The sequence below is a fragment of the Papio anubis genome, chromosome 7, assembly GCF_008728515.1.
Source record: "Papio anubis isolate 15944 chromosome 7, Panubis1.0, whole genome shotgun sequence".
NCBI lineage: Eukaryota > Metazoa > Chordata > Mammalia > Primates > Cercopithecidae > Papio > Papio anubis.
Genome location: NC_044982.1, coordinates 70,840,563 through 70,867,128, shown reverse-complemented (window position 1 = coordinate 70,867,128; position 26,566 = coordinate 70,840,563). Strand labels below are relative to the sequence as shown.

The 26,566-nt window shown below is 34.7% G+C and overlaps 1 protein-coding gene and 1 pseudogene across 15 annotated transcripts in view; both read right to left on the bottom strand.

The window, feature by feature from the left end:
- The window catches only part of RALGAPA1 (Ral GTPase activating protein catalytic alpha subunit 1), a 276,848-nt gene that overhangs the window by 137,424 nt on the left and 112,858 nt on the right, over nucleotides 1–26,566 (bottom strand). For 8 of the 15 annotated variants that reach the window (XM_031668178.1, XM_021941142.2, XM_021941140.2 and 5 more), the window contains 9 exons: nucleotides 18,393–18,560; nucleotides 15,107–15,231; nucleotides 13,586–13,802; nucleotides 12,461–12,637; nucleotides 6,988–7,140; nucleotides 3,530–3,723; nucleotides 3,191–3,289; nucleotides 1,881–2,036; nucleotides 421–549 (listed from right to left, as the gene is read on the bottom strand). In XM_031668178.1, the coding sequence (XP_031524038.1) occupies nucleotides 421–549; nucleotides 1,881–2,036; nucleotides 3,191–3,289; nucleotides 3,530–3,723; nucleotides 6,988–7,140; nucleotides 12,461–12,637; nucleotides 13,586–13,802; nucleotides 15,107–15,231; nucleotides 18,393–18,560 (1,418 nt within the window). Of the gene's footprint in view, nucleotides 1–420; nucleotides 550–1,880; nucleotides 2,037–3,190; nucleotides 3,290–3,529; nucleotides 3,724–6,987; nucleotides 7,141–12,460; nucleotides 12,638–13,585; nucleotides 13,803–15,106; nucleotides 15,232–17,018; nucleotides 18,561–26,566 lie in introns of all 15 variants that reach the window. The other 7 variants (XM_021941133.2, XM_021941130.2, XM_021941131.2 and 4 more) reach the window with 1 other exon arrangement.
- On the bottom strand, nucleotides 22,118–22,318 carry LOC116276294 (annotated as a pseudogene).

Here is a 26,566-nt window from a genome sequence, read left to right as displayed (position 1 = left end):
AGGACGTATGTCCTATGGTGGTTGTCTTACCACATTTTTTTTTAAAAATATATAATTGTTAAAGACAATATATATTCAGGGTGTACAACACGATGATTTCATACACATATACACTGTGTGATGATGACTCACCATTGTTTCTTACCTCTTGCTATAGTCCATTGCTCGCTCTTTGCTTTCTTCCCTCCGTTTCTTTAGATTTCCTCAACTTTAAATCCTGTTTTGCTTATCAGATTTTACTGATTTTAGTGCTTTCTTATATTTCAGAATTTCTTACTTTTTTTAATGTAGGAGAAGCAATCAATTCCAACTAAATTACAAAATTTCCTGAATATCATCTTGTTATGTTTTATCAACTCTGTTAGTTGAATCCTGGCTAACTAAAGTTCGTTATATGATAAGGAACAGGAAATGACTTACATTGAGAAAAGCTGAAGAAGCCACTCTACCAGCTGCTACAATAAAATCCATAATAAGCATTGTGGCACCAGGCAAACCAAGTGAAAAAAACTGAGGTGAGCAGTGTTTGATGATTGTATTGACAATATCCTTAGAATAAAGAAGGAAAAAAGAATATCACATATGTAATCTTGAGTATCAGCTAATCAGTATCATTAAAAATAGATAATATATGAAATAATAAAAAAGGTAATTACTGTACATTGGCTAATTGGAAAGACTAATTTCAATTCTTCCAAATAATCCATGCTTAATATTATATTCTATCAATGGAAAGTAAACTGAAAATACATTCATTTAACTGGCATAAATAACAGAATTTTTTTCACACTAGAGATTAAGGAAGGCTCTTTGCTTCAGAAGGTTAAAAGTACAAGGCCCACACAATGTAAAACTAAACTGCATAGCAGTTTTCTCCTGTCACCTAGTTGCTTCTGTGCAATAACTCTGGTTTCTGAATCCACATGACCTGTTATGTGACAATGGAAAGATTCTCTTTTTAAAATAAACTGAAGTCCTTTAATGACAGGTATCTAGCCTCAGAAATCTAGACCTAGACACTTTTAAGGGAATGTTCCTAACCTGATTATTAATTTACTTTGTCTTTGGAATTTACTATGAGGATACAGTGTATTCAGTTGTATTATTCAGTACAACTTATCTTAAACAAAAGCTCTCTTTTTCTAGTAATCAAGAGAGTTATTTTTTGAGACATGTTTACAAGGTAGCACACTAATTTTAAATTAATGCAAAAAGTTTTTTCATTTTTCAGAAAGATATTATCACCTTTAATATTAATATACTCTCTAAATGACCTACGAGTTGATCATATTAGGATAAACATATTTACATTATTTTGACTTGCAACCTCCTACACTTTTTAGTTTATGGCCGAGATCAAGACTCCCAAAGTAATTCTAAGGTTACATTTATGACTATTTAATGATTATAACTCATATAATTATCAAATCAATGTACGCTATGCCAATATAATTGACAGTAATAAGAAAATGTGATGTGCTGATTCTTAGACTGCAAAATACCTGACTGTTGCATGACTAGACAAACAAATCCATATGCCTCAAGTATTAGTCACAAAATGTCTAAGAGTAGGTACATTAGAACATTAAAGGAAGGTGTCAGCCTAAGCAAAGGATGGTTTAATTGCTTCAAAAAGTGAACTGGTTGGTACAACATTAAAGATGGAGAACTACCTCAATCCTCTACCTACAATAATAGCTTGATTTTTCAACCATGTTTCAAGAACAAATAAGGTCATAAAATTGAAGTAAATTGTATATAAATCACTAAATAAGGGGGAGAGTTTAACTTCTAGACCTTAAAAGGCAAGAGTTAAACAGAATCAAGAATCAAAGATAATATGATATAAACTACTTCTTAGACAATATATATATAGTTACCTGGTCAATATGAAGTAATCCACAATGCATTATATTGTAGAAATGTGTTAAAAAATCTCTATTTGGAGAAACATCTTGTCTTCTTTTCATTGTATTACAAATAAGTTTATATGCATGTAATTTACCTTGTTTATATTTGTCAGTCAACATGGTTGCCTAAAATTAAAAGATCAGTTTTAATGTTCAAAAAGAAATACTATTTGCTAAATAACTTAAGCAACTGAATATGGCAAACAATGTATATAATCTCATTTATTTCCATGTTGGCCCAATTTCTTTAATGAACTAAAAATCAGGATTACTGAAATTATCATCATCAAAAATGATACAATGTAGGTATAACCATAAACTGTTCCACTTAGGAAAATGTACCAAACATATCAATACTTAAAATAATTAAATATTTTGGCTGGGCACAGTGGCTTAAGCCTGTAATCCCAGCACTTTGGCAGGCCAAGGCAGAAGGTTCTCTTGAGGCCACGAGTTTGAGACCAGCCTGGGCAACATAAAGAGACTGTCTTTACAAAAAAATTAAAAATTAGCCAGGCATGGTGGCACACGCCTGTAGTAGTCCCAGCTACTTGGAAGGCTGAGGTGGGAGGATTGCTTGAGCCCAGGAGTTCAAGGCTGCAGTGAGCTGTGATTGTGCCACTGCACTCCAGACTGGGTGACAGAGCGAGGCCCTGTCTTTTAAAAAACAAACAAAAAAGAATTAAAACTTTATTTTTAAGACGGAGTTTCGCTCTCGTCGCATAGGCTAGAGTGCAATGGCGCCATCTCAGCTCACTGCAACCTCCGCCTCCTGGGTTCAAGCGATTCTCCTGCCTCAGCCTCCCGAGTGGCTGGGATTACAGGCGCCCACCACCATGCCCAGCTGATTTTTTGTATTTTTAGTAGAGACGGGTTTCACCATGTTGGCCAGGCTGGTCTCAAACTCCTGACCTCAGGTGATCCACCTGGCTCAGCCTCCCAAAGTGCTGGGCTTACAGGCGTGAGTCACCTCACCAGGTCACAACTTTTAATACACAGCATACTCTGTGATACAACTCGAAGTTTATAATTCAGTTAAATACAACACAGACATACCTCTCTATATTCACTTTTGTTTTATGAAATAATCAACAGCAATATATCCCGACTAATTTTAGCATGCTCACCCTCTTCTCTATGTAATGCCTAATGACTTCCTAAGGATACTGCTTAAAAAGTTAAGTGCTCTAGGAGTCTATATAATAGCCAAAATCTCTATAAAATGTTTAAGAGTTACTAAATGAAAAATTTTAAACTCATATTTTATATATTAAGCTTACCTTAAAAAGCCAAGGTGTGAGAATTCTCAGTGGAGGAATTAAAACTGGTGGAGAAGGGGAGGTCAGATTATCAGTTGAAATGCCGAGGTTATCTCTAATCTGTAATTTTCAAATAAAAAGAAACAAACTTATGAAAACTGTTATCTCTTCCAGTTTACCTTATACTGAAGTTCAAATCCAGTTTCTACACTTATTATTTAATTACAATTAAGTGACTTCACCATGCCGGGTACCAGTTTATCTACAGTCAAAAAGGGTGTCACAAATGGTTTCTAAGGCTTCTTCTATTTTTAAATGTTTTTATTTTCTTCTCCACTTATATCCTCTATTTCTTTTTACCTTAGCTAGATTCTGCCAAAGTTCACAGAGGTAATCAAAAACTTGAGCATGTATTTCAGGATCCATGATTGAATTTACATCTCCCAAAATGCCTAGCATTCTTCGCCACATTACAGTAGCAACATCAGCATGCCATCCAGTCAGAGTACCTCCTGCCATCACACTACAACATTCTGATGGAAATTCACTAATTTCTATAGAAAAAAAATATATAGTGTCAGCCATTTTTCAGTGAACTGAACATAAAACCCCCCAAGAAACCAAGCTAAATTAACAATCTTAAATATCTACAGAAGTGAATAAAAGAAATGTCAACATACATTTTTTTTTCCTGATAAGGTCAAAACCTCACTTATTATTATGAGTTAATAAGGAATTATTATAAGATAATTATTATGTCAACAGCTAGTTATTCAATAGTGCTTCTATGTAACTACTACTCACTTTGCAGACAGAGAGATTTCTATCTATGCCAGATACAGAAATCTATGTTGGATAAAAACATCAAATTTATAAGCACATATTCTCACTTTTATCTAACAGCTACTTCAGGTTATATCATCAAATTAATGGAAAACCTCAGGCTAAAGGCAGATCATGTAGGAAGCCTTCATAAGCCTTTTCTTTGTAGCTACATCCCAGACCAGCACTAAGAGTTAGCATAATGGCATGAAAAATAAACTTTTTTTTTTTTTTTTTTTTTTTGAGATGGAGTCTTGCACTCTCTCCTGGGCTGGAGTGCAATGGCACAATCTCGGCTCACTGCAACCTCTGCCTGCTAGGTTCACGCAATTCTCCTGCCTCAGCCTCCCAAGTAGCTGGGATTACAGGTGCACACCACCATACCCGGCTAATTTTTTTGTAGTTTTAGTTGAAACCGGGTTTCACTATGTTGGCCAGACTGGTCTCGAACTCCTGACCTAGTGATCCGCCCACCTTGGCCTCCCAAAGTGCTGGGATTACAGGCGTGAGCCACCGCACCCGACTGAAAAATAAACATTTTAACTAAAATTTAAACATAATCAAAATTACCATAATTGTATTTTGCCTACTAATACGGGCAAGATTATAAGAAAGATAGATAACCTTAGTTCTAGTCTCTTTCTGCTACTAATTATGTGTTATAAAAGTTATTTAATAACCTCTCTAAGGATACATGTCCTCATCTGTAAAATAGATGGTTTTGCTAGATATCATTATAGGTTGCCTCCAGCTTTAAAAAAAATCCATTATTCTACTCAATATATATAATGGAAAAGGCTATAGAAAATAATTAAAAAGTCAACAGAGATATCTATGCATCTAAAGAACTTTGGGAACTAAAAATTTTGTAGACTGAAAGAACCATAAATTATGATTTCTCATGCTTGAAAACATTCCAACATATTGAGAATTTATAATAATTTAATTCTTAGTACATGTGTATTCTTTACTCCTAATGGTTTTTTTTCTCTTTGCATATAAAGTATACAACTGACTGTATTATTAAAAAGGTACTAGTCTTTCTCCATTACAAAAAAAAAAAAAGGCTTCTTGTGTAAAACCACTAAAACAAACGAAACACACTGAAGTGTTAACCATTGATGCTAATGCCTCCCTACTCCAGAACACCTTCATAATACAATGATAAATCAACTGATTTGCCTCTACCTTATCCTTCTCAAAGCTAACAAAATTTTAAATGATTAAAAAGCAAGCAACAATGTGTGGTCTTTGATTAAATCCTTTTTTTTTTTTTTTTTGAGACAGAGTCTCACTGTCACCCAGGTTGGAGTGCAGTGGCACGACCTCAGTTCATTGCAACCTCCACCTCTCAGGTTCAAGCAATTTTCCTGCCTCAGCCTTCTGAGTAGCTGGGATGACAGGCGCGTGCCACCATGATTGGCTAATTTTTGTATTTTTAGTAGAGATAGGGTTTCACCATGTTGACCAGAGTGGTCTCAAACTCCTGACCTCAGGTGATCCACCTGCCTTGGCCTCCCAAAGTGCTGGGATGACAGGCATCAACCATGGTACCCGGCCTGATTAAATTCTTTATTGGATTGCTGATGGTGTGGTGTAGCTATAAAGGGCGTTATTGGGAAAACTGAGGACTTATGACTATAGACTAAAATAATACCTATATATCTATGTTAAATATCATGAATGTGGCCATTATATTGTGATTATGCAGAAAACATACACTTATTATTAGGACATATCCACTAATGTGTTTAGGTCTGAAGGATCTGATATTTGCAATTTCCTATTATATGCCTCAGCAAAAAAAAAAAAAAAAAGGTTCAGGGGACATGTGGGAAGGGCAGGGTATTTTGTGCATATATGTGCTGTGTGTATATATAGACAAAGTGGCAAAATATTAATTGATGAATTTATATAAAGGGTTTATGTGTGTTCATTTTACTAGCCTTGAAACTCTTCTATAACTTTGAAGTTTTTTTCCAAATGTTGGGGAAATAACTGTAAACAAATAAACAACTGCAGATCAAAGGAGAAAAAGAAAAGATCAGAAATAATCCAAAAACCAGAAAATTAGGGCTATATAATTACAAGGCAATTGCATGTTAACGAATGGGTCCCTTGGGCCAGGTGTGGTGGCTCACAGCTGTAATCTTGGGAGGCCAAGGCAGGCGGGTCACTTGAGCTCAGGAGCTTGAGACCAGCCTGGGCAACACGGCGAAACCTCGCCTCTACAGACAATTTTAAAAGAAATGGGCCTTTTAAAAAAAAGTTCAGAAGTTATACAGTTTTAAATTTCTTCCTTTGGTCAGAGAATAAATGTGCTACCTTAACAATGAAAACTAGCTTTTCATTCATTGAAAATATCTCATTAACTGTGTCTTTGACCAATTTATGGTATATTTGCAAAATGTCTAAGTGATGTTTGTTACATCATACAAAATCTAGCAAAAATAACCTTTAAAAAAAACTTGGCAGTTACTTAGGTTTCCCAAGTCACTTTTTAACATTTACTTGAAAATATTCATCTGGACCTCTACTTTTAAATTAAATTTAGTTGATAAATTTGCTGAATCAAAATAAAAAAATGGTTTAAAAAATTGTTTCACTGAAAGCTTGACTAACAAGTGATAATGTTACTATGTTCTCCTATGGGTTACTAGGTTCTTTAGGTATAAAACTAAGAATAAGGATGCCAAATTATGTATTTCCTGTTTTAGGAAACACTACCAATATCAATAAATGATAATACAGTACTTGAAAATAATGCAATAACTAAGTTGAGGACTCTAATCAACTATAATAAAATGAGTAAAACTCAGACAACAAATATCTTTAAGAACAAGAAAAAGTTATATTAACAAATTTCCAAAGGACTTAGAAAAGTCCAAAATATTTACAATAATCATATATAATCAAATATAAGATGCCTTATTTATGATCTCCTGACACTGATGCCCTAAAAGAAAAAAGGTAAATATCTAATTTTGAAATATTGCCTAGATCATCTGGTGTCTGAAGAACAGAGTGGTGGAGCTTCTCATCGAGCTGCAGATCCTTCTGTTCCATGTGATCTATATTCAACGTAGAAGGGGAAGGCGTCTGTGACCTGGAGCCCAGAGGTGAATGGACTGGGGAAGCACTTTCTGAACCTGTAAATATAATTTCATAAAATTACCGTAAAGAGTATTCAATATCCTACCTAAGATGTAATGTTTAACACCCTAAATAAAACAAATTTTAAACACCGAAAGATAAAATCAGTTATAAACTGGCTTTACAACTGGAGGTCATGAAAATCATAATATTGTACAAGCTTTTATATCTAGGAGTCTTGCCTCATGTCTACCATGGGACTATTGATAGTATAGAATCAAGACTGGATGTACCAAATGACAGGAGCCATTAGTGAAAGTAAGAATATCTACTCTCATTTCTGGCCCAGCTATAGAAACTCTAGTACCCACTGTCATTCTATTTCACTTAATTCAGAGTTGGAGCAATTTAAGAACTGAGGCACTTGCTCACTGCTGCTCTATATGTGACTATCAATCCTTGGTTTACAGTGGTCCTTCAGTCTCTCCCACATCCCGATTTCCCCCTCCCAATCCATTCTCCATAAGGCAGCAAAAAGATCTAAAAATCTAGTTTGATCCTGTCACTTCCTCATTTAAAATCCTTTAGTGGCCCCTCACTGGCCTCAGCATAAGCCCCAACTTCCTAGTATGGTTCTCAAGTCTCTCTGTAACTTTCTTTCTTCTCCACAACCCACCTAGAACTTTTATGCCCAATTATGGAAAGTAAACTACTTGTATTTATTAGAGTATTATTACATCATACCTCTGGCTTTTTCCTTTGCATGGAGCCCTAATCTTCTTTTCGAAGCCTACTCCTGATCCTGCCAAGTATGATTACAGAGTCTCTGCTAGATGCTCTCACTGAACCTTGCACCTCTCTATTACACCACTCATTACACTGACTTGAAACTGCCCGTTCAATTTTAAATATTCCCCAGTAGAGTATAAACTTTGTAAGAACAGGAATTCTGTTATATACTGTAGTAGTGCTAGTGCCTGGTATAGTACCTGGTACACAGCAGGTACTTTTGTTAACTTAAATAAAGTACAGCACAAATTACTGCTATATAGAACAACTTGTGGTGGTTATAATATAGTGCTGCTAGTACCAAGCAAGTTGTTAAAACAGTAGGTCTTTTTATTTTAAGCTTCTTGTAGCAGAAAAATATCAATATTTTGAACTCAGTAACTGTAAACCTCTGCCCTCATTACCTCTTTCTACATAGTAAAGCAAAAAATCAATATAAATTAAATACATATAGATGCTCCCTGATTTATGATGGGGTTACACCCCAATAAACTCATTGTAAATTGAAAATATCGTAAGTCAAAATTGCACCTAATACACCTAATCAACTGAACATCATAGCTTAGCCTAGCCTACCCTAAACAAGCTCAGAACACTTAAATTAGCTTACAGTTGGGCAAAATCATCTAACGCAAAGCCTGTTTTGTAATAAAGTATTGATTATCTCATGTAATTTACTGACTACTGTACTGAAAGCGAAAAACAATGGTTGTATGAGTACTTGAAGTATGGCTTCTACTGAATAAGAATTGCTTTCACACCACTGTAAAGTTGAAAAATTGTAAGTTGTTAATCATGGTAAGTCAAGGATGATCTGTATTTATATTAATTCTATAAAAGTGCAATTCCACATATCATATAGGTGTTTTTTTAAGTAGCACAGTAAGTGCCTAAAAAAGTACATATAGAACTGGATTATGTTATCAGGTGTTATCACAATAATCATATAATCATATGATAATCATATATCAAATGAGTAATCATATGATTCTATCTAGGCTCAATTATGATACATAGCAGGTAGAAAGTTTCCTTTCCTTTATTTGAGATTTGGAGTAAATTCATACGGCAGAAAAATCATTTGTTAAAGGACAGTTACAGAAACTTAAGTATTCTATATCTTAGGACAAACACATACACATAATGAAAATTATAACCTTAATGTTTACCAAAAACTTTTAAGTACATGCCAAAGAGACATCAGCCTTTGGTCAAATGCTTTGAAATATAAACCTCTTTATCTCCATGTATTGTTTTGATCCATAAAAATAGAATTCATTTTTAAGAACTAAGATTTTATTTTATTATTATTATTTTTTTTGGAGACGGAGTCTCACTCTGTTGCCCAGGCTGGAGTGCAGTGGCATGATCTCGCCTCACTGCATCTTCCACCTCCTGGGTTCAAGCAATTCTCCTGCCTCAGCCTCCCAAGTAGCTGGGATTACAGGCGTCCACCACCATGCCTGGCTAATTTTTTGTATTTTTAGTAGAGATGGGATTTCACTGTGTTGGCCAGGCTGGTCTCGAACTCCTGACCTGAGGTGATTCACCCACCCTGGCCTCCCAAAGTACTGGGATTACAGGTGTGAGCCACCACACCAGGCCAAGAACTAAGATTTTAAATAATTTTATATTAGCTATCAGAGAATCACCACAGAATCACTATTGCCTTTAATTTTATTAATTTACTTTTCTATTTTTTTTTGCTTTTGTTTTTGTTTGAGACGGAGTCTCGCTCTGTCCCCCAGGATGGAGTGCAGTGGTGTAATCTCGGCTCACTGCAAGCTCCGCCTCCTGGTTCATGCCATTCTTCTGCCTCAGCCTTCCGAGTAGCTGGGACTACAGGCACCCGCCACCATGCCCGGCTAATTTTTTGTATTTTTAGTAGAGACAGGGTTTCATCATGTTAGCCAGGATGGTCTCGAGCTCCCGACCTCGTGATCTGCCTGCCTCAGCCTTCCAAAGTGCTGGGATTACAGGCGTGAGCCACCACGCCCAGCCTATTTTATTTTTAAAACTCTATAATGGCTCACTTACTTAAGAGGCTTTTTCCTCTTAAATGGTTTTTTTTTAAAGCAATAAAACTATTCCTATAAAGATATTCATGACCTAAAAAGAGGTTATTTAATTTTCATTCTTGTGTCCTATACTAGATTTCTTTCGTAATTTCTGAAAACTTTTATATTATAGGAAAATAGATGATTTCAGGAGTACTAACATCCCTTTCATAAAGTACTACTGTGTTAGTAAAATGTATGCAAACTTCACCCTTGGAAAATACTGTACTGAATCATTTATATATTGTGTATATGGAGTTTTATCTTTGCTGAATTTTGTGTCTTTTAAACAGAAATGAATACAACTGCTTTAGTTTCTTAAACAACACCTCTGCACTATTACTAATAGTACTGATTAAGATTAGAATGCCTCATAAAACTTCCCAGTAGAGACCTGAAAATAGTCACTACATAGAGTAAATATAGGTTACATAAATATTAAAAATTCTTAGAAGTTAAATTATCCAAAAAACATAAAAGCAAAAGACTTAAAATGAGTTCTCCATATATATCATTTTATTTTTTGGAACTTTTGTTTGGAACTTTATTTTTGATAACTACAGACAATTAAGAAATAAAAAATGTCTTTTTCTTTTATATATGGAAATCTTTTGAAAACACAACAGTCTGATTAATAGCTTAAAGTTTTGATAGTATTAAAATTTGTGTTATAGAACATAAAGCCTACATTTATTTTTTTAAACACATCCACTTTTAAGTATACAGTTATATGAAAATGGCAACTGTACATGGTCTTGTAACCAACATCACAATCAAAATATAAAATAGTTCCATCACCAGAAAAAGTTTTCTTATGCCCATCTGTAGTCAATCCCCTCAACTGACACCTATCCTTTCCAAGTAAGCGGTGATTTACGTTTTCACTACAGTTCTTTCTATTTTAGAATGTTATACACATAGAATAATAAAGTATAATTATGGAGTCTTTTGTATTTGACTTCTTTCATTTAGCACATTTCCAAGATTCACCTATGTTTTTGCATATATTAATATTTAATTCTTTTTTTATTACTGCATATTATTTCAGTGAATATTCAATGAATGAATATACTGCAATGTATCCACTCACCAACTGATGGACATTTGGTTTGGTTTCAATTCTTAAATACTGTGAATAAATCTGCCATGAACTTTTGTGTACAACTGTCCAAGAAAAATACATATCTAAAAATGGTCACATAATAAATGTATGTTTACCTTTAAAAGTTACTGCCATATTTTCCCAGAGTGACTTGATCATTTTACATTCTCACTAGCAATGTATGTGATTCTAGTTGCTCCACACTCATTTTAACACTTTGGATTGTCAGTGTTTTTAACTTGAACAATTTCAGTATATGTAGTAGGATCTCGTTGTGGTTTTTATTTGCATTCCCTGGTTACTATCAATATTAAGTATCTTTTCATTTACATTTAAGAACAACTAAAGTAAGAGGTATTCATTATAAAATAAGAATTTTCTCTAGTATTCCACTTTGAGTAATTTAAATCCTGTGATGATGGAACTGTAGCTCTAACCCAGCTGGTTCCCATCCTCCACGAGGGCCCCATTCTGCAATGGCGCTGCTAAAGTTCTTATCATCTGGGAAAAAAGGAGGCAGGATATGAAAACAGAGAATGGGTTTCTAACTTTTAGAATTCCCCTGGCTCAAATTTCCTCTGTCTGGGTTGCGTGAGGAAATATGCTTGACTAGTTTAGAGATGCAGAAATCACTGCTCCAGTCTTGCAAGTTCCAGCCAACCACAAGATGCAAAACCATCCATGGATAATTAAGCTGGAGTGCATAACCACTCATCAAGGGGAAAACTGTAGCTGGAACCACAGTGAGGCTGGATTATAGAGTGGAACCCCCAAGAACTATGGGCTATTAGCTGCTGAGGCTCACTTTAATCACTTCACTAACATTGCAATAATGTGACTGCATTTTACATGATTGGATTTAAGACCCCACTTATCACATTATGGTTGGGTTTGATCACATGTAAAAAGTTTCCAAAAAGCACAAATTACTATCTAAACACAGAATATTAGTACATTGACAAACAGGCCTTCTATTAAGCAGTGTGTTTTATATTTTCTATAATAAATACTTTGCTGAAGAAATCATAAAAATCTAGGTTAACTCTGAATGACAAAGGTAGAGTCCAGTACTTTAAACTTTATTTATTTTAAAAATCACTCCAACTATCTCATGTACTCCATATACATATACATCTATTATGTTTCCATCAAAATTTTTTTTTAATCCTGCAGAAAATGTTGTGCATATATATACAAAATATTGCATAAGATACTACGAGTTCACAGAGTCCTCTGAAGTTTAACCCAGTGGACCTCAGGTCAAGAAACTAATGTCTTTTCTCCCCTTCATTGTTACATAAAGATGAATTAAAAAAAACTAATACTTAAATAGTAATAAGTAATACTTAAAATCTCTCAAAATTTTAATGAAATTCTTCAGAGGTTTAAAAAATACATTAAGAAACACATTCCCATGAATAACTTTACCAGTAATAGTTGCAACTTCAGCAGAGAAAGCTTGCTGATTAAGACTGCTTGTTTCAGAATCTATATGAAGAGTAGTTAGACTAGCCACTTCCTGCTCTTCAGCACTCTGGTGATGGCCAGAACCTGAATCCACATCAGCAGAGGACGTAACCCCAGTGTCAGCTCCAAAGCCAAAATCTACAGGAAGAAGAAATGTTATTATATGAGTCCCAATTACAAAGTAAAAATATTTACAAGAGAGCTAAATCAGCAAAATGATCAAACATAAACATTCCCTGTACATCTATTCTGTTTACATATCACTCAGACAAGTGTAAATAATCTTAATACTCTGAAGATTATAATTAGATCAGAATAGTGTACAAGCCATGAAGGGAGGAAACGTAATTCTCCAACGCATCTCCCAGTTCTTCACAAACTTAGTTCCCAAGGTTTTGACTTCTTTTTTAAGAATTTGGTGCCCTTCACTGACTGCCAAGTGCAATATAGAATTATAGCTGCATAACTAAGTGGTAACAATACAGCACCAAATAATATCACTGATGTTACTGTAACACGGAACAATTATTCAAGGGAAGTTCTGGGTACTGTAGCATTGAACATAATTCAAATATTTGGTTCTCAAATATGAGTGTGTGAAACAGTGGTAACTCATAATCATGACTGTGTTTTTAGTAACAGGTCCAACCTAAATTATTTTCCTTTCTACAGTTTTGGTCTTAAAAATGTCATTTCTTTTAAGAACGGATCATATATATATATTTTTAATGCTCTTAATTTGGCAAAATAAAGTAGTAGCTTCGACTTAAGGTGATTCCCTAAAACTTCCTTTGAAATTTCACTGAAAATTGAAATAAAAATAAGTGGGGCCAGGAATGACACCTTGCACCTGTAATCCCAGCTACTCAGAAGGCTGAGGCAGGAGTACTGCTTCAGGCCAGGAGTTCAAGACTAGCCCACACAACATAGCGAGACCCTATCTCTAATTTTTTTTTTTTTTCTAATGTGGGAGCCACTGCCTAGGTAACATTGGAGAGGAAGGTGATGGCTACATAATCCGTAAGTCAGTCTTGAATAGAAGACAATCAACATAAAACATAGTATCCAAATAGAAAAGATACTTGCTGTCAAATTTTCGGCCATCATATTGGAAAGCGCTGAAAGAATCCGAATGACTATCTGAGCTGATAAGATCACTGCTCCCTGCACTGGCAGGAGAAGTCCATTCTGAGGGCACACCCGGGTCATCAACAGGGCGCATCTGGTTCTGCTTGTTTAGAATATCAGGGAGGTCTTTGGGAATTTCAAGGCTGCCTGGACTACTTCCTCTTCTTGTCATAGTCTAAAAATTCAAGAAATATTTTACTATTAAAAAAAAGTTTTTATTCTCTTCAAGCATCTGAAACTTTTAATTTCCAAACCATCATAATACATGCTGAGATTTAGAGGCTGAAGTAGGAGTGGAGAACACACTCACCAAATAATCTATGTAACTGAATGGAGCTAGAGCCTGACTTATTGTTGGCCTGCCTAAAGACCGAAATATCATATGACGCTGGGTCTGTGACTCTTAAGCCTCGGTAGGATCCATGCAGTGAATATAAATTAAAACAGCAGAAAGAGAATTTAAGTGGGAAAAAAGCAGCAAACAAAAAAGACAGTGGGAGAGTGGAAAGAATGACAGCAAATATGTCATTCAATGATTTTTATCCACTCAAGGGAAAAAAAGTAAGCCTAAAAAGAAAAAAAAGGAGGGGCTATATAATGGAGTTACAGAGAGGTCAAACCCAAAGAAATATGACAATTTAAAAAAACGAATTCCAGGTCCGGTACAGTGGTTCACTCCAGTAATCCCAGCACTTTGGGAGGCTGAGGTGGGCAGATCACCTGCGGTAAGGAGTTCGAGACCAGCCTGGCCAACATGGTGAAACCCTGTCTTTACTAAAAATAGAAAAATTAGCCAGGCATGGTGGCGTGCGCCTGTAATCCTAGCTACTCGGGGGGCTGAGGCAGGAGAATTGCTGGAACCCAGGAGACGGAGGCTGCAGTGAGCACTGCACTCCACCCTGGGGGACAAAGCGAGATTCCGTCTCAAAAGGAAAGCAATTCCACGTGTATTTACCCTTCCCTAACAATTAAGCATTATTAGAGATAAAAGAGTCTCTGCTTTCATGTTGCCATAATCCTAACATTCCAGATAAAGATAACTTTTAAGTCTCTTCCAAAGTTATCTAAAATGGTTAAGCAATATTTATGCTAGCAAAACTAATGGGAGCTTGTTCACAAACAGATCTTCAGACAAAAATAAAAATTATATATGTATTTTTATTTTATATATTAAATTATATTTATTTATTTATGTAACTATGGGAGCTGGGACAGAAGGCCTCCATTGCTATCTTTCCCATTGAGGGCTGGCAGCTGGCACCAGCCTATGAGCAAAGACGAAAAAAGGGGAGACTAGGAAGGTAGCTGCTTATACCTGTGTACTTGTGCACAGGTACTTGTCTGATCTTTCACCCTGGTGAAAATTATGAGGCTGTTTGTTTTATGTCTTTAGATAAAAAATATTATAAAAATGTAACTCAAAAATCTTAATTCATAAAAAGGGTTATATTTTGAGGAAATATATAAAATAAAACTTACCGAGGTATTACCACTTCGAAGTCTTTCTGCTATAAACTCATCCATCAGATCAGGAACATTAGCACTGCTGCTGCCAATATCACTATTAAGAGGAGGCAGTTTTTGGCTCATGTCCTCTTTATTGACTAAAAATAAATAAATAACTATATATAGTGAGGAAAAACTTAACTGCATTTTCTAACTTTGAAACAAACAACAACCCAAAACAAAGTATCTTTGCCAATTATTTGCCAAACATGCATTTATGAATAATTTCCCTTCTTTTAGATTTAATTTTAAGAATTAGTAAATTGATATTTACTTTATTTATCTAAGCAGATGTTAGTCAATCTTCAGTATAACTTTAAACAGCAAGAAAGCTTATAGATAAGCACTAGCTGAAGTTAGGTTAATATTGCCTATAAAGAAACTGGTATATTTATCTTTTTTCCTGACTCAATGTTTCTATTTAGAGCCTTAACAATTTATAATTTCCTATTTCCCCCAAAGAATGTTTTCAGGGAATATATCCTTTGAATCTATGCAAAACTCAGTGGGATACAAATGCATTTGAGTATTTATAAATACAAATTCTATGGTTTTGATATACTGCTGTTTCTATCCATTATAAAATCTAATTTTAGTGCTTTAAGAATACAAAGTTGACTTTCACAAAGGTTTTTCTTACAAAAAAAATCCAAAATAGTTATTTTGATTTTTTTTAATCTCTACATTATTAGTATTTTTACCACTTATATTAACAAGAAAGTTTTAGACTTGGGAAACTAACTTACAGAAAATAATATGGTATCTATGTCACTACTATGCTATTGAAAAGTTGATTTCTCTGCAATGAAAGGAAAATGAGCACTGTTTATATTCCTAATAAACTACAAAGTATTTCAGATTAAGAAAATACACTGGTCAGAAGCTCACTGTGAAATACCATTATCTTTATATGACTGGCCAGGCTTTGCTAAGCTGTCAAATACTGCCCTCAGGTGGCATTAATGGCTCAATGCAAGATGCATTATACAGCGTTGTTAATCATGCTAACAAAACCATGTTAAAACAAATAAAATCAAAACCAACCTTACTGCTGAAAGTTAATAGTCTATATACGTAAAGTTATTTTAACTTTGACTCAAGATAGAGAAAACGTTACTATAATCTTGCTTTCTGTTATCTGTCCATAGAGGTTCCATATTTAAATCACGATTGGCTATTGTGAAACCTTTATGTACATTTAAAATCCCAGAAAAAAAGAAAGTAATGAAAGTGTTTCAAGGACACAACTTGCATTCTATATAAATGAATGCAAAACTAAGAGCCTACAGCATGTTTGGAAATGGCTTAAATGAAAAGTGATTAAATTCACTTTGAGATTTAAGAAATAATTTCCTCATCACTGATAGTTACTAATGTTGGTGCTGGCTGTAGGACCTTGATTTCTATTATGTTAGTTGTCAAAATATTTTCTATCAAGAAAAAATACAAAACCAAATAGATCAGCAGTAAAAATAAATGAATTCAATTAGAAGTATCTGGTGCCCTTTTAAACTATAGTGGGGTGGGGAAGAAAGCATAATAACTCCTTGGTAAACTTAATTTCCACACTTGTGGTACACACTCAGAAAAATACTTGATTTAGGTAGTCTTTGATAGGTCATTGAAATTTTCCTATATATCCACTTTCCTATGTTGTTCAGCAGCAAAGAGGTTTAACTAAATGCCTTATAAGGGAAATTAGTAATTTAAATAAACATTCTATGCTGGGAAAAATACAGCTGGGAAAAGGCGCATGCATAACCAAACAGAGAGAAAGCAGTGACCATCCCAAAGCTTTTTGATTGCTTATAGCTTGCTTCAGTTGCATTAAGCCAAACTGGTGCTGTCTTTCTCCTTTTGCGCTCTGCACACTGTTAGTGCTCACCTGCAGCTTTCCTTCCAAAATAGCCCATTACATGACTGTACAGATCCCTCAGTGGAGCCTCTGGTGGCATTCTGTTCTGCCTCTGTGGGGAAACATTTGCCTTCGGCTTCGAAAGAGCATGTACAACAGTTTTATAAACGCCACCCAGGGAGCCCTGCTGTAGTCCTGCCTCGTGACTTGATGACCTAAGAGTACTACGACTACCTAACTGACTACTTGCAATTCCTTCTTTTTGTAATATGGTGGTGGGAATCTCTGTGGATTCCTTCACTGTTTTACTACTTACTGATGCAGTACCAAGTGTATCTAGAGGTCTGTACACACCAGGTTTTACTAGCTCCGTAGCACTATTTGAGCTGGTATGGGTGTTGCTGGTGCTATTGCTGCTACCACTACTAAAGCCACCGAGCTTCCGCAGTCTCATCTTCCATGGAGCCTCTTTGTTTTCCAGAGGATTATAAAACTGAACGGACTCAGTGGATGGCCTAAAAGTAACATGAACACTATTTCGTTTTTTAGTAGCAATTTTCATGATTTTGGCTCTATGAGTTACTGTTTCAGACAAGCTCCTTTTAGTTGGAGAAAGTTTGCTAGTACTTGTAACATGAGGCATTCTGCGGTTAACAGGTGCTTTTAGTGTTGCTTTCTTGGCACGCATAACATGTGGGACAGTGATTTTTTCATTAATTTGCACACTCTTAAGCTTTTCAACTAGTGTTACATCAACACAAGCATCTAATTCTGTAGCTGCTTGTCTGTACAGATGTTTCCTTTTTTCTTTATCACAAGGGCTATCTGAACTAGGCTCTGATGGCTGTTTATCACTGTTTGGTTGCTTAGATTTTTCAGAAATTTGTGTTCTAATAAAACTGCCTGACTGGTTAGGTGCGATATTACTCATGAAGACAGCTGAGTTTGGTTCTTTCTGAAACTGTAGGTTTTCAGGAGTCCCAACAAAAGAGGTGATATTTTCTGATTCAATTTCCTGATCTGTGCATTCTAATTTATCTAAGGATAACCTTTCACCCCTATTTACTGCAATAGTCACTTCCTGAGAGGCTGGGTCTTTACCTATCTCATTTTTACTATGATTTTCCTGGTTTTCCTTAAAATATTCTTTCAGGGTGGAAAGAAGATCATCATCTCCTTCAAGGTCAATGTACTGGATTTGTTCAAAAGCTGAATCTGCAAGTTCTACTGGACCTATTAAATGACAAAGATGGTCATATATGCTATCACCAACTTCCAGAGAAGACTCTCTACTATGAGTATCAGTGATGTGGCTTTCAGTGGATCTAGTTATTGAAGAAGCCTCTGTGGAACTCTGCAAGCTTGGTGCATGACGGGATGAACTGTCAATGACAGGAACTGCACCTTTGGCTCGTTCAACAGTGAATGGTTCCAAGATGTCAGAAGTGCTGCTACTTCGAGGCAATGGCTGCTCCTCATTCAAAGCACCAAAAACTTCATTTCCAGTTTCTTCACTTTGTGAAAAATGTCTGACTCTAGTTGAGCGGGGAAGTATTTGAGCATCATCAATATCTGTAAAAGAAAAAAAAATTATGTAGAGAAGAACTAGATGAATATAAAAAATAATTATTAATTTCAATAATACCCTAAAGCATATGCTTTAAAATTAAAAAAAAATCTGAGTTTTTGTAAGCTCAATGAAAAAAAATCAAAATACAAATCTGTTTTTTTAAAAAAATGATGGGCACAAGCCAATATAGCATGTAGTGTCAATGAATTAGAAAACTACCAAAACACATTTTAAAATGTTAACATGCATAGAAACAGTGAGATGATGAAACATTTGGAAGTGCAGATAAAGATAGAGCTGTGCCAATAAATCAAGCAACTCAAATGCCATTAAATTTTTCCTACTTATTTAAGTTCCACGCAGAAAAAATACACCTTAACACAGAAAGCCGATCCAAGTATCCCACTGTAGACTCTTATAGGGTCTAATAAATCCTCCAGCTTCCTTCCCAAAAAGGTAAGAGGCATCTTTTCTTCAAATTTTGCTTCTCTGTTTGATTACATATTAGAAATGAAACTCCCTACCCTCTTCTTAAAGTTCTCTTTGTCAGGAAACTCTTCTCCCAAGGTGTTTTACTTTATAACAGTATTAAAATCTTATTCACTGACATCAAATAAAGTCAATATATTTTTTAAAAAATCAATTGTATTCTTTTGTTTTTTGGCAAAACCACCACTTAAATCTGCTAGGAAGAAACTTTACCTGCCTGTTATTGGCCCTTTCCATTAAACAACCATCAAGCTCTAAAAACTGTTATCTCTGGCTTCATACATCTCCTTTTAAGAATTATAGGCTGGGCATGGTGGCTCACACCAAAATCCCAGCACTTTGGGAGGCTGAGGTGGGCAGATCACCTGAGGTCGGGAGTTCAAGACCAGCCTGACCAACATGGAGAAACCCCATCTCTACTAAAAATACAAAACTAGCTGGGCATGGTGGTGCCTGCCTGTAATCCCAGCTACTCAGGAGGCTGAGGCAGGAGAATTGCTTGAACCTGGGAGGCGGAGGTTGTGGTGAGCTGGATCACACCATTGCCCTCCAGCCTGGGCAACAAGAGCAAAACTCCATCTCAAAAAAAAAAAAAAAAAAAGAATTATAGATGATTCTTTATCTAATTTAACTATCTCACAGAGAGATTATCTAATTTATCTCACAGATGAGAAAATTGAAGCCTAGAGAGGTTAAATTACTTTATCAAATTTACAATAAAAAAAGTTTGAGACACAGGCTTAGTGTTGCATATCACCGCATTATTTTCACTGCCTTTCGTGTTAAGTTTATGGTAAACCCTCAAAAATATTTATGAAATTGAAAATCACAGGAAGAAATAATCATTTAACTGTTCAGGTATATACAAATTCTCAACAGGAATTTTGAAAGCAAAATACAATGTCTATGAATCCATCATGGTCTGTAAGTTACCCAGAAATAACAACAACAAAAACATTGTTTTCAGAAGTCAGCAAAATATAATGAAGAAAGGACAGGGTCAAAAAGTCAGCTGTTGCTACTTATTAGGCTTCTTGCAGAAAAGTTAAATGAAACAGAACTATAACTGAACAATCAAATGAGAAACTTTAGATCCAGAGGCAAAGCAGTGACTTGTCCAAGATTACAAAGTAATTTGTTGATTCTTACTCTAGACTTTGAGACTAGTTTCCTCATTTATAAAATGGAGATAGTCATTCGAAGTATTTTTGGGATCCATGCTACTATGGCTGAAAAAGGCTAGTCCTCCTGCAATTTCATTTATACCACCCTGTTTGTATGAGGTCCAAACGGACCTACTTTATACTAAATTGAGATCAACAGAGGTTTGTATTATGCCAAGATTCTAGTATACTCCTGGTGATACACTAGTAGGCTCTCAACATAGGTTAAATATATAGTATCTTCTGAAGCTGAAACAATTAACTTTTTGTCCTTAAACTGAGGGGAATGTGCAACTTTAAAAAATGACATTGTTTTTCTTCCTCATGCACTCCATTCAGAAATTTTTCTAAATGAAAAGTGAAACATTTGCTTACAAACTTCACTTTGATGCACTTATACTTATTAAGTGTTTAATACAGCAGATAACTAACTCATATCTGTGCATCTTGACAAACATAAATATTTCAGTTTTTTACATCTGCCATAAGGGATCATAAGAACTTCTGCCTCAATGACAGAGATTATATTCAGCATGCACTCTAAATTTCTTTCCACACAATATTCTAAAGAACTCAGCAAAGGATAAAGACTGTATAGCTGTTCTATAAGAATTCTTACAAATTTTATAGCTTGGAATTAATTTTACCAAAGGTCAAAATCAAGATTTCAAAAGATTAAAATCATAAAAACATTATGATGCTAACAAATATATGAATGTCAGAAAAAGTAAAATATTAGTTTTAATTTTTAATTTCTTTTATTGATATTTCACAATTTTTCCATTCTAAAGAAGCCAGGAAAGATTATTATGATGTTCTGTGTTTAGGAATTCCTTCCTAAACTCAGCCCTCACATCTTGTATATTAGAAAACTTAACCAGTATTTCAGCCTATTTTTTTTTTCCCTAAAACTTTGTTACCATATATGAGTATCTAAAACTTCTATGCAAGCTTAAGAGGGAAACAGCTTAAAAAAAAAATGTAACTGGATTTTTTCTACCAATATTGTAGTATTGGAGAATTTAAATTTAAACAATGTTTTAAAGTCTTAAGCTTTAAATATAGTTCTTTCATGGCACATAACAATACTAATTACATAAAATCAAAGAAGAAAATAACACTGACATGAAATCAACTTCATGCTAAATTCAGATCAAGAGGGATGTATTATGTCAATACAAATGGCACCTGAATTAAGCTTAATTGACTCTAACAAGCCTTACATTAGTTGAACAAATACATTACAGCTGAACTTTACTGAGAAAAAGACTAAATAATAACTAAACTATACACAGTATTTTCCATATGCCAGGTGTTTTTGTAAGCATCTGACGTATCATTCATTTAATCCTCACAACAACCCCATGAAGTAGGTGCTACGCCTATTTTATAAACGAAGAAACTGTTTAAGTGACTTACCCAAAGTTACACAGCTACAAAGTGAGGGGCTGTGGTGTAAAGTAAGGCAGAAATTAATCTTTACTCTTAATCTCTTGAATAATACATCATATATGTTTTTTACTCATGAAATAATTTATTAATTTTTAAATAAAACTTGGTAAAAATTAATTGCATTATTTAGAAACCATAAAGCCAGGCTTTGGTTATATCTCAATATAAATAAAATGAATTTTAAAAAACCCATAGAGCAGCATAGTGATTTACCTCTATAAAGCTAAGAATGTTAGAAATAAAAATCTAACTAAAACAAATGTTAGTAAATTATACAGAAGGAAACAACAAAAAAAACTTTGTACTGAATTGCTAAAAATAATGGTGGCATCAGGTTTAAATAAAAATGCCCTCAAAACAATTTAATTATGTTGCTTATATTTTAACTTAAAAATGAAAGCTTTTAAATAAAATCTTATATGTTTTTTCTCTTTCTTTTCTTTTTCTTAAGGGAAACCAACTGTGTTCTCTTACTCTCCTGGAGGAAGAGAAGAATGATCACTCAAGGCAAATGGCAGCTGCAGCAAAGCAACACCAAAGGTCCGTTTCACACTAAGAGAACACTGCACACTCTCTTCCCGTATTCCAGTGCTCACATGTTCAGAGAAACTCCTCTAGTAACACACCTTAGAAATTATGCTTGAAAGTATAGTCTTTTTAATTAAATGTTAATCTAAAGCATTAGAAACCATTTAATGAGTGAAACAATAAAAATGTTTTCAAGTGATTTACAAAACCTGCTTTTGCACATTGAGAAAATGCTTCCTGTATAGCCTATAAAGTTACAGAAATGTCAAGTTTTATCTCTGGGTTTCCTTAATACTGTTTAGCATTAAAGTGTGTCAATTATTTCTAGATTTAAAAACCGGGTTTTCCCCAGAAATATTTTGTTCAAAAAGTTTTCTTTGTTAGTTTGAAAGGAAAGCTGTACATTAAAGTATACTACCAGCTTATAAAAGGTTAAGAAAAAAGTACTCCTTTCCTCTAGATTTAAGTTTCTTGAGGATTTTGGTTTTGTTCATTGCAATATCTCTATTGCTTGAAAGAGGACCTGTCATATAGTATGGGCTTAATAAATACTGGTAGAAGAAAAGCTTGCCTTAAAAAAAAAATGTAGCTGCTTATTGGTAAAAAGCAAGTTAGTTACTCACAAAAAAACCTCTTCAGTTAAAATACTACCATATCACTAGAAAATTTTAATAATTTCTGAAATGATGCATAGAATCAAGTGCCAAAATCCCCTTTATTAAAGTTAAATTATTTTACTGATTAAGCACGAATGTTAGCTATCAGTAATATTTTTATGGCTCCTGAATTCGTAATATCATTTAAACTAGTTTACATAGAAATTGATGCCATTTTGAAACTCAGTTTTTTTCTGCTAATTACCTACGTTTTTGTCTATTTGGGCAACAACGGCAATGTACTTTAAGGTAAGTAAAAACTATACACAGCAAAAAAAAAAAAAAAACTATAGAGCATCTATTTTCAAATATTATTAACAGAGGCTATTAAAATTCTATCTTTTTAAGATTAGATGTTCAATTTGTAGGTAATTCAAAGCAGTTTTTACATTATTGTAATCATATGAAAAGACTTATAAGCAACAAATCAAGCTCAATAGTTTTCATTTAAACTACTAAAATTTAGCCCAGTCGACTATCTTCTTTTTTATTCTAATATTGTTTTCCTGATTTTAAAATTCTTAACATAAACTACCAATACATTTTTTATGTTAAGAAAAGTATACTATTTTGCTAATGAGTATGCTATATAATGTCATGTTTAAGTTAGCTTCACATTTTCCTGAGATGTTCTTTTTTAAAAATTAATGTAGGCCGGGCGCAGTGGCTCACACTTGTAATTCCAGCACTTTGGGAGGCCGAGGTGGGCGGATCACCTAAGGTCAAGAGTTCAAGATCAGCCTGGCCAACATGGTGAAACCCCATCTCTACCAAAAATTTAAAAAAATTAGCTGGGCGTGGTGGCAGGCTTCTGAAGTCCCAGTTACTCAGGAGGCTGAGGCACAAGAATTGCTTGAGCCCAGGAAGCAGAGGTTGCAGTAAGCCAAGACCACACCGCTGCATTCCAGCCTAGGCAACAGAGCAAGACTCTGTCTCAAAAAAATTAACGTAAATTATTCCAGGAAAAAAAAAATTAATTTGCCAGGAGGCTGAGGTGGGAGGACTGCTGGAGCCCAGCAGTTCCAGACTGCAGTAAGCTAGGATGGCACCACAGCAATCAAGCGTGGGCAACACAGTGAGAACCTATCTCTTAAAAAAAAAAATCTAATTGGAATTACGCTACAATCAGCAGATTACAAGTGAAAAATTTGTAAAATATTAATATCCTGTTGTACATCGATGACAGGAAAAAATTCTTGATTGTATAAAGAAGGGCCTACTTTTTTGATGAGATGAAAAATTCTCCATAATGGGCAGAATTTAGGAAAAGGATAGGCCTGTGAGACATACCATTTTATTTTTGGTTGATAATAGCCACAAAACAGAAGTATAAGGAGCTCAATTCAAATAATAAAGCTTTGTTAATAAAAAGAGATCGGTCCCCAACATTAGCAGTCTACATACTACAGCCTAGATAGACCAGAGTCCAATAGCAACAAAAATGACAAATAAGTTTTGGGAACTGGTTGAAAGAAATTGGGTCTGTAAGCTTAATTTCAGGATGAGAAATTCATAGTACTGGATTAGAAAATAATAAGAAACATGTGTGGAAGTATACATAACGCTGCCTACCATGTTTATATTCTTTTATATCCCTTTTTTCACTAAAGTGTTACTTTTGGCAGTAAAAGCAATTTGCTTAAGAATAATGATTCAGATTTCTGGCTTCTCTCTTAAACATTTATCAAGAAAATGACTGTCAGGCTGGGTTACCAAACGTATACAATCTAGCACAGTAATTATCAAATAAGTGATTATCAAAGGCCAATGAGAGGCAGGCCAAGGAGTGAACTTGCCCAGACACCAGAATAAATTATATTAGATGTTTGTGCAAGCCAACATATTGTATCAAATTTGATACATATTTTTCAAGCTGTTATAGATGAGTCTGATGTTAAGAAACAGTGCATTGACATAGTGCCCTCAAACTGGTCCCCAGAACTTAAAAAAAACTCTTTAAGCGCTGGGTGTGGTGGTTCATGCCTGTAATCTCAGCCTTTTGGGAGGTCAATGTGGGGAGGATCGCTTGAGCCCAGGAGTTTGAGACCAGCCTGGGCAACTTCATGTTCAGAAATTCCCTGGGTTACGACCCTGTCTCTATAAAAAAATAAAAAAATTAGCCAGATGTGGTGGCATGTGCCTATAATCCCAGCTACATGGGAGGCTGAGGCAGGGAAGTCAAGGCTGCAGTGAGTCATGTTCGCACCACCGCACTACAGCCTAAGTAACAGAGCAAATTAAAAAAAAAAAATTTAACTCTTCAAGAATACTCAACTGTTCAACTACACTAGTCTATAGCTGTATATAAAGCTCTATCATATAGCATCATACTTACAACAATGCAGGTAGTACAGACAGTTACAACAAGAACACTGGAGGAGGAAAAAAGGGCTGGGAACCAATCAGGATACTTAACACTTAAAAAACTCATGGTCCTTTCTCATAGATTTAGTACGTTTAAAAAAAAAAAAAAAGGATTTAAAAGGACTTTCCTTTTACCTCTCCTGTTATCTGAAAGTATCCGAAAAATATTTTTCTGACAAATTCTACTTCTAACCGTAAGCTAGAAGTAGATTGTCTACGATTTGTTTCACTGAGGTTTTTTTTTGGTGAAGTACTTGAAGTAAACCTCGATTCCTGATTTCAGAGATACACTCAGGAAATATTTTATGAGTTCGTTTATGCTAATTCACATGAGGGAGAGCTACAAAAGCATGAAAAACCGTTTACTTTTTCCCCTTCATACAGTTCACTTTCTTATTAATTCTCTGTACATTAAACTATTCTAAAGTAAAATTTACTCAAATCTTGGAAGAAACATCAGCAATTAAAAAGTATGACTGGTTGATGATCTAAGATTTTGGTGATTTTTGTTTTTTAATTTAGTACTATTTTTACAAATCTCTATTCTTATAACCCCTACATTTTCTCTTATCTCTTCCTCTCTTCTTCGCTCTACACCTAACACCTGAAGAAGAAAACTCCAAGCCTTTAATTTGCCTCTAAGAATTGCAGAGGCAAAAACCAATCCAATAATTTAGATTTCTACAATGTAAACTGGTGTAAGATTAATCCTGTTTAATTTTCATATTGGTTCTCTCTGGAACCTTAATGGCACAGGATATCAATAACACATGGTTTCACCGCGTTAGCCAGGATGGTCTTGATCTCTTGACCTCGTGATTCGCCTGCCTTGGCCTCCCAAAATGCTGGTTACAGGTGTGAGCCACCACGCCAGGCCAACAGTTTTGTTTTTTTAACAGGTTTTCTAAGGGTCTTTAATATGTTGATTTGCACTATGAATCTTTAATCTTTTCCTCTATGCACCGATTTGCATCTCCTGGAAAGTATTCTAAATTTACATCAGCTTGAAAAGTCCTGACTTCATTCACAAGTCAGTTATCAGGAAAGGAGGGATTTTGCTGCTATTTTAAAGTGGCAGGTTCCTTGCCTCTTTCAAATTCTAAGAGAAAACATGATTTTTAATTCAAAGCTAACTGTAATTATGTTTTTATATTTTAAATGTACACAAGCATAAAAAACTGGCAGTAAAAGCATCTGAAGTCGTCAATAAATTATCACTGGTTTTGGAGGATTATGTATATTTTTCATATGCTTTTCCATGTAATCCATGTTTTCTAAAATGAACATTATTTTGATAATCAGATATAAAGTTTGTTTTGTTTTAGTGACTGATGTCTCAACATCATCTAAATCTCT